This window comes from Elephantulus edwardii, unplaced genomic scaffold (genome assembly GCF_000299155.1).
Source record: "Elephantulus edwardii isolate Elephantulus edwardi_28Jun2011 unplaced genomic scaffold, EleEdw1.0 scaffold00094, whole genome shotgun sequence".
Taxonomy (NCBI): domain Eukaryota; kingdom Metazoa; phylum Chordata; class Mammalia; order Macroscelidea; family Macroscelididae; genus Elephantulus; species Elephantulus edwardii.
Genome location: NW_006399844.1, coordinates 5,001,367 through 5,015,312, shown reverse-complemented (window position 1 = coordinate 5,015,312; position 13,946 = coordinate 5,001,367). Strand labels below are relative to the sequence as shown.

Below are 13,946 nucleotides of genomic sequence, written 5' to 3'. Positions count from 1 at the left end.
TCCCTTGAAATATGAAGTATTTTTACATATCATATCTAAAAATATTTCCTGAATTTATTTTCCTTTTAAATTACTTTTTTAGAGATGAGATTGAAACATATTTAGAGATGTGAAAGTTGAGCGTAATCTGACTTTTTTGTTGTTGGTTTTTTTCCTTTTTTTTTTTTTCCCCAGTTTCTGTATAACAACAATACAAGACAACAGACCGAAGCAAGGGATGACCTACATTGCCCGTGGTGTACTCTGAACTGCCGCAAACTTTATAGTTTACTCAAGCATCTTAAACTCTGTCATAGTAGATTTATTTTCAATTATGTTGTGAGTAGCTTCACCTTATTCACTTTATTTTTAAGACAACCTGACTTTATCCTTTAGAGGGGGAAGTACCAAAGTTCTTTAGAAATTTGTCTGATAACAGGGATTATAATAAATGTTTAATTTTAAATAATAATTAACACTTATATACTACATAAGTGTATCAGTTCATTCTCATAATTTTTTTAATTTAAATTATATTTTAATTTGAAGTTCATTCTTAGGAATAATTTATGTAGAGTCACTAAAGTAACAAATGGCATAGACATGATTTCTAATAAGTCTTTTGATTCTAGGTCTCTAACTTTCTGTTCTCTTTGCTGATGTGCCTGGCAGGCTTTAAATAAAGAACCCACTAATACTTTTTTAATTATCTAAGTTTGAGAATGGTTATTTAAGGTTGTTGTTTTATGCTAGTTATCCAGTGGGTTTTCAGAGATTGTAACTAACACAGAAGATTCACCATCCTTCTCCCTTGTATTTAGAGTAGGATAATTTTTTTTTTCCTTTTCCTAAACATCTTACAATTTTTGTTACAGTATCATCCTAAAGGTGCTAGGATAGATGTTTCTATCAATGAGTGTTATGATGGCTCCTATGCAGGAAATCCTCAGGATATTCACCGTCAACCTGGATTTGCCTTTAGTCGAAACGGACCAGTAAAGAGAACTCCTATCACACACATACTTGTATGCAGGTGGGTGAAAAGACCATACAAGTTCAGTCTTTTACTCTATTGTTATTTTGGAGGAACCCAGAAGGCAGTCAGACAGACATCTCCATTTTTTTAGGTGGAAATCAACTGCAGCATTATTTCATTGTTAGCTAAATATCTGGAGATGATTTTTTTTTAACCTTCCTGAGCATTTCTTTCCAAAGGGGCTTTCTAAATCCTCCTTAAGAGCTTTTTTTTTTAAATACCATTGATGTGGAACTTGCTTAGGAGAGTAAAGACTTTTCTCTGTGATCCTTCTTATACATATACGTAGGTAGGAACCTGCAAATGACCTCTACTTTAGTGGTATGAATTATATGGAAATCTGTGGCTATTACATAACACTCTGCATTTTCTTTCATTACCCTTTCATGACATCTGGTTAACTGCTGAGATTAAAGTTACAAAGAGGAATTTTTTAAAACTTTCTGAATAGCTATGTGTATATAGTAGTGTTGGGGTTTATCTATTTTGTGAATATACATATGCTGCAGAAGTCTTGAGGGTTTGATTCCAGACCAGTGCCAGAAGACAAGTCACCTGGTTTCTTGTTGCATATAAAAGTTATGATTGTACTATAAAGTATGTCATAGCATAGTGAAAATATTTGAAATTTTGAGAATTACCAGAATGTAACACAGAGGCTTGCATGCAGTTGAAAGAATATGCTTGACTCAGGATTGCCATGTACTTTCAATTTTTTAGAACAATACAAAAAAAACCAGTCAAACATTATCTGTGAACACAGTAAAGTGAAAGAGAATGATTTATGCTTAAACACTTAAATGTGTTGAGACTTTTTAAAAAAATATATCCACATATTCCTGTCTTAAGCTTTCTGTGACTTAACTAGCCCTTCTTTTTAACCTTGTTTCTCTTTTTCTAAGTTTGTCTTTAAAACCCACAAATCTAAGTTCATCATTAATGGTTTAGTGCCTAAATTGGTATATAGTAGTGTGCTTCACATGTACATTTAAAAAAATTTATTATCATTTAATTTAGGGGTCTGGTCAGTTTTATAAAATGGTAATCTTATAAAATTTATTATGCTCGCAACAGTATTAAAGCAATATTTATTCTTTCCTTAGGCCAAAACGAACAAAGGCAAGCATGTCAGAATTTCTTGAGTCTGAAGATGGAGAAGTAGAACAGCAACGGACATACAGTAGTGGACATAATCGTTTATATTTCCATAGTGACACCTGCTTACCTCTTCGACCACAAGAAATGGAAGTAGATAGTGAAGATGAGAAAGATCCCGAATGGCTAAGAGAGAAAACAATTACAGTAATTATTATTATTATTATCATTATCATAATTAGCAGTGATTAAAATTAATTATAATTTTATGATTAATTTTATTGAAAACTAATAGCCGTTTAGTATGAAGTTAAATTTTTAACTTCAAGTAGTTTTTGTTAAATTAAGGAATTCTAGAATTTACATATAATTTTGCTGTGTTAAAGGTTACCAACTAAGGGAGAGAGACATTTTCTTCATATGACTAAGTATTGAGTATTTGCCTATGTATAGTTATTCATTGTTTGACATTTCAAGTATATTCGGGGAAGTAGGACATGAATGCTTTGGATGTTGTGTGAACACAATCGTCTATATAGAGAAACATGAATTGTGGACATATTCCATCTCTGAAGACTTCCTTTCCCCCACCCTGTTAACTTTTTTTAAGGATACATTGTATGTTCATTGGGCCTGTTAGATACAGCTGCTATCTAACAAGTCAGTCAGATGTTTGTTTTAATATGTAATGTTATGTGTATGAAAACAAACAAAAAGTAATCATAATCTCAAAAAAATATATAGTTTATGTTGCTTTGCATATAAAACATTAAAGATAAACTAAATCCTTTTTTAACATAACATGCTAATGTAGTAATAATAGTATAGTGATGACCATCTTGGAAAATGACACTATTCCTCTTTGTAAAGCCTTGTATGCACCTTTTTTTCTGAAGCTCCATCTAACATACTTTGGACATGTTATAAGGAGGGACCAGTCCTTGAAGAGGAACATTGTTCTTGGTAGGGTGGAGGGACAGCGCAGGAGGGGAAGGCCCTCTATGAGGTGGATTGATTCAGTGACTGGGGTAATTGGGATGGGTGTGTCAGAGGCAGTGCGGTTGGCACAGGACAGAGCAGAGTTTAGGGCTGTTGTATCTAGGGTTGCTATGAGTCACAAGCAACTCGACGGCACATAACAACAACAACATAATAGTCTTTACAGTAGAGTTGAAACATTTAGTGGTTGGAATATTGCCTGAATGGACCTTCTGTATGGGCACATAAATATATTTATAAGGCATCATTTCATAATTAAAAATAGATTGATTTTGACAAACCTTGCCCTTCTAGCAGACAAATAATAAAGAACAAAAATAAGTAAAACAAAAATCATAGAATCAATAAGACTAAAAATTACTACTTTGAAAGCATTAATAAACTCAACAAGCTACTGGTAAATCTGACCCAAGAAAAGGAAAAGATGCAAAAAATGCCTAAGAATTCAGATGTGTGGAATCACAACAGAACCAGTCCTGTTTGTTGCCCTCAGATCAGCTCCAAATCATGGAGGTCGTATTAACAGATAGAGACCTTGCCTTATTGCACACCATCTTCTCAGTCTCTACCATGCTTAAATCTACTATTGCAGTTACTATGTCAGTCCATCTCCTTGAGCTTTGTCTTCTCTTGTATTAAGGATTGCCACTTCCTAGTATGATCTAAATATACAGGATACATTTTTTTTAAATATACTTTATATTATTGTGATTTTAATGAAAGTTTACAGAAACATTGGATTTTATTCATCCATTGTTGCACATTTCAGGATAAAATGTCACCATTCTTCCCTCCATGGAGTACACTGGTTTGACTTCCTCCAAGAAGTCTTTCTTTGTTCTTTTAATAGTCCATGGTATATATTCAGTACTGCAATTCAAAGAAAGTAGTTCTTATTTCATCCTTATTCATAGTCCAGCTTTCAGAGGCATAGGAAACAACTGAAAAAGCCATAACTTGAACTTAGACATAACTAGTCTTTAAACAGATTTCTTTCGAACTCTTGAACAGGTGTTTGACTATAGATTGCCCCAATGCAGCATAGCATGTCTCTTGATTTTTGACTGCTGTACCTACCATAAGTATGGGCCTAAGTAAAGTGAAATCATTGACAACTTTAGTCTTTCACCATCTATCATATGTTACCCCTTGGTACAGAAGAGAGGAATTTTGTTATCTTGATGTTAATATGTTTTTTTAATGTTAACATATAACCCATATTGAAAGTTGTAGTCTTTGATTGTATTAAGTACTTTAAGTCTTCACTTTCTGCAAGCAGAGTTGTGTCATGGGCAAAACACAGGTTGTTGATGAAGTCTTCCTCCAATCCTGATGTCACATTGTTTAGGTAGTTTATCCTCTCATATTATTTGTTCATTATATAAATTAATTAGATATGTGGAAGGGATCCAACCCTAATGCACAACTTTTATGATTTAAAACAATGCCAGATCGCTTTGTTCTGTTAAAATTATTTTTTTGCATTTATGCCTGAATATTTATTTTATTCTACTGAATATTTTTTTTTAAAAATTATTTTTTGGGGGGAGCTCTGATGGCCTAGTGGCAAGGAACTGAAACTACAGTCCCAGAGGCGCATGGTTCAAATCCACCAGATGCTCTGCCGGGGAAGGAGGGACAATCTCCTCCTGTACCAGTCAGATCTGATTTGACGGTACGCTCACAGAAAAATAATATAATAAAAAATTTTTAAAAAATAAAATATTTTTCTTGGTTTATGTGCAGGTTTTATATATACACAAGTATTTTAGAACTCCCATTTTCTCAATGTTACCTAAAATTTTTTATAATCCACATAGTTCATATGTTTATAATAGTAAAACACAAATAAACATCTTTTTGGCATTCTCTACTAATAACTAAAATCAGTTTACACCAGCAGTGCTATATTGCATGAGTTCTGAATATGGCTTCAATTTCTGTTAAAACCCTTTCTATGTACCACTCCAACTGTTTTTCTATAATTTTCAGCAAGATTTTACTTGCATGTAATATTAACAATATTGTTTTATAATCTCCCCATTCCCTGCATAGCTCTTTTTGGAATGGGAACAAATAAGCATCTCTTCTAGTTGATTGGCTAGGTAATTGCCTTTAACAGGCATATACAAGGGTGCATCTTTTCACTGAAACTCTTCTGTTATTTTTCAATCAGTTCCTGGGGTCATCTTATTTTGCCAGTGTCTTCAGTTTGGCTTGAACTACTCTCTTCAGTACCATTGGGGTTTGTTGGGGTTTTTTTTTTAACATACCATAAGCCTCACAAATATGGGGGCCTAAAAATAAGCGTTTTATGGGAAGTGACCAAATTGTAACATAATTTTAAACTTGATAAAGTAGCATATCAGTCTACTGGACATGGAACAGTGCTCATGAACCTAGGTTCATTATGTGCCAACATGTGTGGGACACCTTAGAGACTGAGCTTACTACTTCTCCATGATCAACTCTTGGCGTTGTGCTTGATTTTATTGCAAGTTTCCATTTTAATAATTGAGGAATGGGGTAGTTCTGCTTTTGCTTCTTAGCCAGAAACTTCTTGATCCTGAAAGTCTTATGAGAAGATATAGTGAAGACAGAGGGCCACATTAAACATGCTAGCAGAAGAGAACAGTTCCGTTGCTTCTTTATCTTGTGCTCCTTCCTAAAATAGTCCCCCATTCCCCAGTTCTTTTTGATATGATGACATTATATGTTCCTTTCTTCTTCTATAGATGCTTATTTACCGTTTTACCTTTCAGTGTTGAAACTCAGCACTTGGACTAGCTCCTCAGTTCTTCAGGTGCAAGTTTCAGAGTCTCTTCCAACATCCATTTTGGTCTTTTTCCTTCCTGTATTTTTAATGACCTCTTGCTTTCTTCATGGATGTGCTTGATAGCATCCCACAACTTAATCTGGTCTTTGGTCATTAATGTTCAGTGCATCAATCTATTATTGAGATGATTTTTAAACTCAGGTATACTCAAAAGTTGTTATTTTGGCTCTTGTGGAGTTGTTTTCTTTTTTCCTCATCTTCACTTTGAATTCACATACATAATGGTTTGTTCTGCATTTGGCTCTTGTTTTTGTTTTGAGTGCTTCTCCTGCCCATGGTTTTGACCAATCTGATTCCTCTAATTCAAGTGAGGTCCATGTGTAGAGTTGCCATTTTATTTTTTGCTAAAGGTATGCAATGCAAAGGTGCACCTGATCCAATCCATTGTTTTTGCAGTTACTTACTATGCATCAGAGAGCTCGATAATGACGAAAGAGGGTAGAAGAATTGATGCTTTTGAATTGTGGTACTGGAGAAAAGTCTTGAACATACTATGAGCTGCCAAGGAAACAGATAGGTCTTGTCTTGGAAAAAGTGAAACCAAGTTCCTCCTTGGAGACTCCATCTCACACACTTTGGGCATGTGGCCAGGAGGGACTGATCCTTGGAGAAGGATATAATGCTCAGAAAGGTGGAGGGACAGTTCAGGAGAGGAAGACCCCACATGAGATGGATTAATACAGTAACTTTGGCAACAGGGATAGGTGTATCAAAATCAGTAAGACTGACTCAGGACAGGTGAGGGTTCAGAGCTATTGTACATAGGGTCGCTATGAGTCATAGGCAACTTTATGGCATGTAAACACAACAACATTTGCAATGAATAAATAATTGATCATCCACAATCGACACTCTTGGTACCAGTAGCCAAGAAATCAAAAGACTAATGCATTGGGAAAGTCTGCTTTCAGGGACCTCGCCAGAGTACTGAAAAGCAGTGACGTCAGTCTGGAGACCCAAGGTACGCCTGATCCAGGCCATAGTCTTCTATGCGTCAGAAAGCAGAACAGTGACTAGGGATAATTGATAGAGAATTGATGCTTTTGACCTGTGATGCTCAAGAAGAGTATTGAATATACAGTGGACTACTAAGAGAACAAAGAGATGTGTCTGGGACAGGGTGAAACTAGGCTGCTCCTTGAAGGCGAGGATTCTGAAGTTCCATCTGACATACTTGGGCATGTTGCAAGAAGGACCCAACCCTAGATCCTTTTCCGGTTCATACACATGATGATCGGGAGTTCATACGTCTGTATGATATGTGCCACCTACTAACCTTGTTACGACGGAGGCACATTACCCATCTGACATAAAAAAAAAAAGAAGGACCCAACCCATCCTTGGAGAGGAACATCATGCTTGGAATGGTGGAGGAACAGTGCAAGAAAGGAAGACCCTTGATGAGGTAGATTGAGACAGTGACTGGGGTAATGGGGTAGGTGTGTCAGAGACATTAAGATTGGCACAGGATAGAGCAGGTTTCAGGGCTCTTGTACATAGAGTCACTGTGAGTCGCAAGGAACTCAATGGCACATAACAAGAACAAAATTCCAGCTTCACTTCTATCACCCAGGCTATATTTTCCATTTGCCAGCTCTTCTTTATTTCCTACTTTGGCATTCCAGTCACTATTTAGTAATGCATCTTGATTAATGTTCTGTGTATTTAGACTGCAGAAGCCAGTAAAAATCCTGTTTCTCCTCTGCTTTTAATGATATCTAGATATATTTAAATAATCACCATATGAATGTGTCTGTATGGACATTCCATCACTGACAGTATTTTACTTCAGAGAAAATCTTAAAGTATCCATTTTGAAGATGAATGTGACATGCCTCTCTGTTATTCCTGACACAGCAAATCATAAGATTGTTTGATTCAAAGTGGCAATACCTGTCCATCTCAAATCATTAGTTCCAGGATATTGATCTTTTAAAAGTTCCATTTCATTTTTTACAACTTCAAAATTTCCTAAATTCATATATTCCATTTTCCAGTAATTACTGTTTGCAACTGTTCCTCCTTATCTTGAGTCTTTTCACATCAACAAATGAAATTTCTTCATTTGCAAAAAGTTTTATTCATCCATGTCATTAATATAGACTCTACTTTGAGAAAGGCCACTCTCCCACAGTTGCATTTTGAGTGCATTCCAACCTAAGGGGCTCATCTTACAGCATTATAACTAATGTTCCAGTCCTAATCATAGGTTTTTCAAAGGCAAGTTATTTCAGGAGTGAATGGCCAGTCTGGAAAATTACAGAAAAATCCTTGTCTGTACATAGTCTGAAAGTTTTGAGGAAACCTGTCCACCATGAGTGGGTATGTAGGATAGCTTAGAGCTTCACAGCAAAGAAGCAAGCCACCACAGTATGGTAAACTGACCAATAAGTGAAATCTACTAGATGGAGAAAAGACACCCTCTTTAACAAATGATACTGATGAAAACGTCTATTTCCAGGAAGTTGAAAGAATGTCAGCAAAGAAAAAAATTGTGCAAATTTTGAAACTTTAATTGATAGTGTAAAGAGACTTTCAAATATAACTGAAAATGCACAGTTTTCAGGGGATAAATTAGGTAACTAGATGACTGAAACTTCTTAAAAATGAAATCCTTAATGTGCAGCAAAAAAAGAACCTACAGACTGAGAAAACAGACCTTGGCAATGATATATCTGAGGAGGCACAAATTTCCAAAATTTATAGAAATAATTCTACAAGAAAAAGATAGCCCAGTTAAAAAATGGGCAGAGGACATAAGAAGACACTTCACCAAAGCAGATGTTTAGATGGACACCACACACACAGAAAAAAAAAATGTTCAAGATCATGTTGATGTTACTAGGTGTCAAGTTGACCAGGACTCATAATGACTTTATGAACAACAGGTCAGGACTGTACCTTATTCTTCCCATCACTACTAATGCCGCCCTGCTCAAGCCCATTGTCACTGCTGCTATTAGCTATATTAGAGATGTAATTCAAACCAAAGAGATCTCATGTCATCCTTGAAACAATAGCAGAGTTTAACAAGATATCAAATAGCAAATGTTTACATGGAGAAATTAGAACTCATGTACACTGCTGGAAGAAATGGTAAAATGGAAAAGCAGTTTGGCACATCCTGTGAACTTTGAGAAGAGAAAGACCATTTGATCCTGCAGTCTCACTAATAGAGGAGTATGTTGCAGTCTTGGATATATATTGGATATATATTTCAAAGGAAGAAAGCTCATATACACCAGTGTTTATTACAACATTATTTACAGTAGCAAGAATTTAGAAATAACCAATGTCTTGTAATGGAAAAATGGTTAAAGGAACTATGTATACACTTGCGAAATGGAGTATTCTGCAACACTCAAGAATGGTAAAGATTTTGTGAAACACTGAATAACCTTGATAAATCTAGAGCAAACAAGATTGAGTGACAAATCAGTCACAGAAGTTCTATTACGATATAAAGCTACTGTTATAAAAAACTATGGAAAAAGGGCTAGGCGGGGAGAGAAGTACAGCAATGAATGAATGGAAATCAGAATCTCTGTAAATGTTCATTAAAATTATTAAAACAAAAAAATTAAAAAAAATTTTTAAAAAAGCTATGGAAAGGTTTATACATTGACAGTCTTTCTTGGATAGTTACCAGGAATGGATACAGAAAGGGAAGTAAAAAAGAAAATAGATACACTTGAGGGAAAAGACAATATAACATGGGACTGGTCATACATTGACTAAGGTATTAATTCTTCAGGAGGATATCTCAGCTTGGGATTCAGCTTCATCTTCAAAGCTCTCTGGAAGAGGAGCTCAGTTCACTCAGCTTTTAGTGTCTCCTTTTCTTGCCCCAAAAAAGAAGAGATGTGTTTTATTTAAAGAAGTTATATTTTTTGTTACAAAGCATTTTTTAATGTTAATTATCATTGATTATATATGTCTGATCAGTTCATTATAGTGTATTGCCTTTATCTTCACCTAACTTATCCATTCTTTCCCCACCCGTCTGTCCTGTTTTATAACAGCAGTGTTAAGCATGAAAAGCATTTTTAATAGTATCATAATTTTGCATTTAATAGAGCTTTCCCCTCCCTCTCTTAGCAAATTGAAGAATTTTCAGATGTTAATGAAGGAGAGAAAGAAGTAATGAAATTATGGAATCTCCATGTTATGAAGCATGGGTAGGTTATTGCTAATTTAATTTAAATATTCTATTTACCTTTATATTCTTGATGCTCCACATTCTAGAAATCTGTGTTGGAATCCTATTAAAAATTCATTAATTTAAACTTATGTTCCTAATCTTACCCTAAATGTCAAGTTGATTCCAACTTGTGTCCCTCCACCTGATTTTCTAGGCTCTAAATCTTCATGGAAGGAGACTCCCTGTCTTTCTCCTTAGCATGACTGATGAATTAAAACCACCTCCATGTTACTTAGCAGCAGCATAGCGTACTACCAGAGCTCCAGTCTTAATCCTAAAGTGTAACTGCATTTTAAAAAAGTGAACATATATCATTCCATCTAACAGCTGATTATGAGTTTTATTTCTCTAAAATAGACTTAAGGTTTTTGGGTTCTTTGTTTTTTTGGTTTGGATTTGGGGTTTTTTTTCTAGTGTTAAAATCATTAATCATTAATGAATAGCATTTGACATTTTTATTTGTGTGATTTCATGATGTAAGGCAAAATAATGCTCCAGTGGCCTAGTGATAAGAAATTGTGCTGCAATCCTAAAATACCTTTGTTAATTACTTAGTTTTATTTCCATTTATTGCCAAGAGATACTAAATTACTGTTTTGTATTGAAACTAGCGTATCAGGACAAGAGGAAAAGTAGATAAAATGCACATGTGTATGTTCATATTTTTAACTGCATTGTTTTGGGGTTTTTTTTTCCCCCTGGAACTGAGTTGATACTTAGACTGCATGCCTGGAAATCTTGAAAATTATTCCATTATTGTTACTGTCATAAGTTTTTTTAATTACTTAATCAGGTATAAATTTAAATAATTTAAATGGCCTTTCTCATTTGTTAGTTTCAAAGTTCCAGTATCATAATTTTATGGCTTATTCTCAGCATATACTTTTACCCATTATTACATTTATTTTTCTCCTATCTCCCTCTTTATTTAGAACTTCAGGTTTTCTTCTATAAGACAGATAGGCAAAATTTTTTATGTGAGGTAAATAGGAAGGAGTCTTTCTTTACTTTTTTTTTTAATTGTTAAACATTTTCTTCCACACCTCTCCACTGTGCACTCCTTGTTCCAGATTGTTATACACCATAAAATATTTACTGTCTGACCCTTTTTAGAAAAAGTTTGCCTAACCTCTATCAAAATTCAGGAGTGAAATATATTAATGGTGAAGGGGGAGTGCAAGTGAACATGAGCCCTGGATTTTTCATGTTAGGCAGCTGTGCCCATTTCAGTTTGGTCAGATTACCATATTGAGTTCTGTTTTTGTTCCTTGGTCTGAATTTGTTGTACAGCAACTAATGGGGTCTATTATGTAGTGATAGAAACAGGTAAACTAATTAGGTTTCCATTAGATATACAGGTAGGCCTTGAAGTCTATGTTGGACAATAGATTTCTGTGGTAACTTGGAAGTCACAGTGCTGTTTGGTTTCAGTTCATCCTCAAAGTTTGCCTATTGTTCATGCACCTCACCCTTCCTCCTGTTTGTTTTCCACTAGCATGGACACACTATGTAATCACTTAGTGTACTTTATTTTCTCAGATGTTTGCTATGAATCAAATATGAAGAGAACTGCTACTTTAATAGAAAAGTATGGCAAGATCAAGGGAGAAACTATAATGGAATAGTGTGTATATATAGTATTAATGTAAGTGGTGGTAGTGACAAAATACAATTTTAAGATTGCTATTTATAATCTAGTTCATTTTCTTACTCACACATGCATACACACACACAGAGTCTAATTATAATAGCGTTCATTTTCTCTCACACACATACACACACAGAAGTGTCTTCAAGGCAGAACCAACTCACAGCTGCCAGCAGATTTTTGGAAGCAGGAAATTGCCTGTTTTTCTGCATTGACGGCACTGGTGAATTCATACTGTCAGAGAAGTCCCATAGATGGGTTACAGTGCAGCATCTTACAGTCTATACCATCAGAACTCCCTCCCTATTATCTCATTAGGAAAAATAGATTATATCTACTGTTCTAATGGGAAACAGGTTCTGGTGGCTTAATGATAAGGAACTGTGCTCCCCATCCAGAGGCACACAGTTGAGATCCACTAAGTGTTTGATGGGAGACAGATGGGCATTCTCATCCTGTTTGAAAATCCACTGGAGAGTCAGCTATGAGTCAATTCCAGCTCAGTATACAACAATAATTCTATTGGAAGAGAGAAAGTTGGATAATCTTTTCATTTAATTTAGAGCCTGTCAACAAATATCCACTGTAGGGTCAGTGTATTTCAGTTCTGATTTGACATCCATGGTATATGTATTCTAATGACAGAGTCCTGGTGGTACTATAGAAACATTTGGTTCAGATTCACCCAGCAGCTCTGAGAAAGAGTGGGCAGTCTGCTTCTGTAAGATTATGCACTAAAATACATGATCAAGCAGTTTTCCTTTTGTCACATGGGATCACAAAGAATCTGAATTGACTCATTGGTACCCAGTAACAGCATTCTAATGGAATCTGACTAAGCTCTGATTAGAGTTCATCTCTTTAAATTTTTAAAATGGGAAACTCATTCACATGAATAGAATCCCAGTTAGAATCCTAGTTTCACTGTAATTTTGCTACTTAATTCAATCTTTACTTCACAGATTTAGATAGTCTTACTGTTCTTTATGTAATGATTATCACTATTCCATTTAACAAAAATGTCTTATATCACGGTTGATATTTATCTGTGTTTTTTTTAATTAGGTTTATTGCTGACAATCAAATGAATCATGCCTGTATGCTGTTTGTAGAAAATTATGGACAGAAAATAATTAAGAAGAATTTATGTCGAAACTTCATGCTTCATCTAGTCAGCATGCATGACTTTAATCTTATTAGCATAATGTCAATAGATAAAGCTGTTACCAAGCTTCGTGAAATGCAGCAAAAATTAGAAAAAGGAGAATCTGCTTCCCCTGCAAATGAAGAAATAGCTGAAGAACAAAATGGGACAGCAAATGGTTTTAGTGAAATTAACTCAAAAGAGAAAGCTTTGGAAACAGATGGTGTCTCAGGGGTTTCAAAACAGAGCAAAAAACAAAAACTCTGAAAAGACCTGACCCCTTCTTATGGACAAACACTGAAATCACATTCTAGAGAATTCATCCTCTAGGAAAAGAGTATTTTTTGTTTTGTTTTAAGTCATAGATTCCAAACAGGCAATGTTAGATGAAGTAAATGATTTCAACAAGGATATTTCTATCAGGGTTCTTGTTCACTTTATTATGCAAGCATTACATGTTTATCAGTTTTATTGACATCTTTACGACATTCTCTAGTTTGAGCATGGAAAGCAATACTTCAAAGAAAGTTGTTTTTTAAAAAATTTCAACAGCTGTCTTATGAAATATACTGAATCGATTGTCTAGAAATTATTTCTTATACTTAAATTATAATGGTCTTTGCATTTGTGACTGGCTGCTTTTCTACTTTATAATTGTGAGATATTTTCTTGCTGAAGGAAAATTGGGATGCAATTCCCTTTTTTAAAAAATTTGAAATTTTTGTGAAGTTATATTGGATTATTATTGCAATCAAACCATGATCCTTGCTTTTGAAATCATTTAACAATTTAGAGTGAAAAATTATAACATACAATTATTTTACATTAAATATGTTCATTTTACAATTTTAAAATAGCACTTCTTCATCTTATGCCTGTTTGAGATGTTTATTTTTCACATTTTTTGACAGTGAAATGCCATATTGGTTTATATAGTTACTGACCATTTGTTTTTATGTGGATAATTTTAGTATATTGCTCACCCAGTATATTCTTTTAAACTTGAAC

General features: G+C 34.6%; 1 protein-coding gene across 1 annotated transcript in view; it reads left to right on the top strand.

The window, feature by feature from the left end:
• The window catches only part of SUZ12 (SUZ12 polycomb repressive complex 2 subunit), a 61,765-nt gene extending 48,156 nt beyond the window's left edge, over nt 1-13,609 (top strand). The window contains exons 12-16 of the mRNA XM_006890936.1: nt 175-318; nt 855-1,012; nt 2,119-2,317; nt 10,044-10,123; nt 12,860-13,609. Of these exons, the coding sequence (XP_006890998.1) occupies nt 175-318; nt 855-1,012; nt 2,119-2,317; nt 10,044-10,123; nt 12,860-13,205 (927 nt within the window). The 3' untranslated portion in view covers nt 13,206-13,609. The remainder of the gene's footprint in view (nt 1-174; nt 319-854; nt 1,013-2,118; nt 2,318-10,043; nt 10,124-12,859) is intronic.
• The last annotated feature ends 337 nt before the right edge of the window (nt 13,610-13,946 follow it).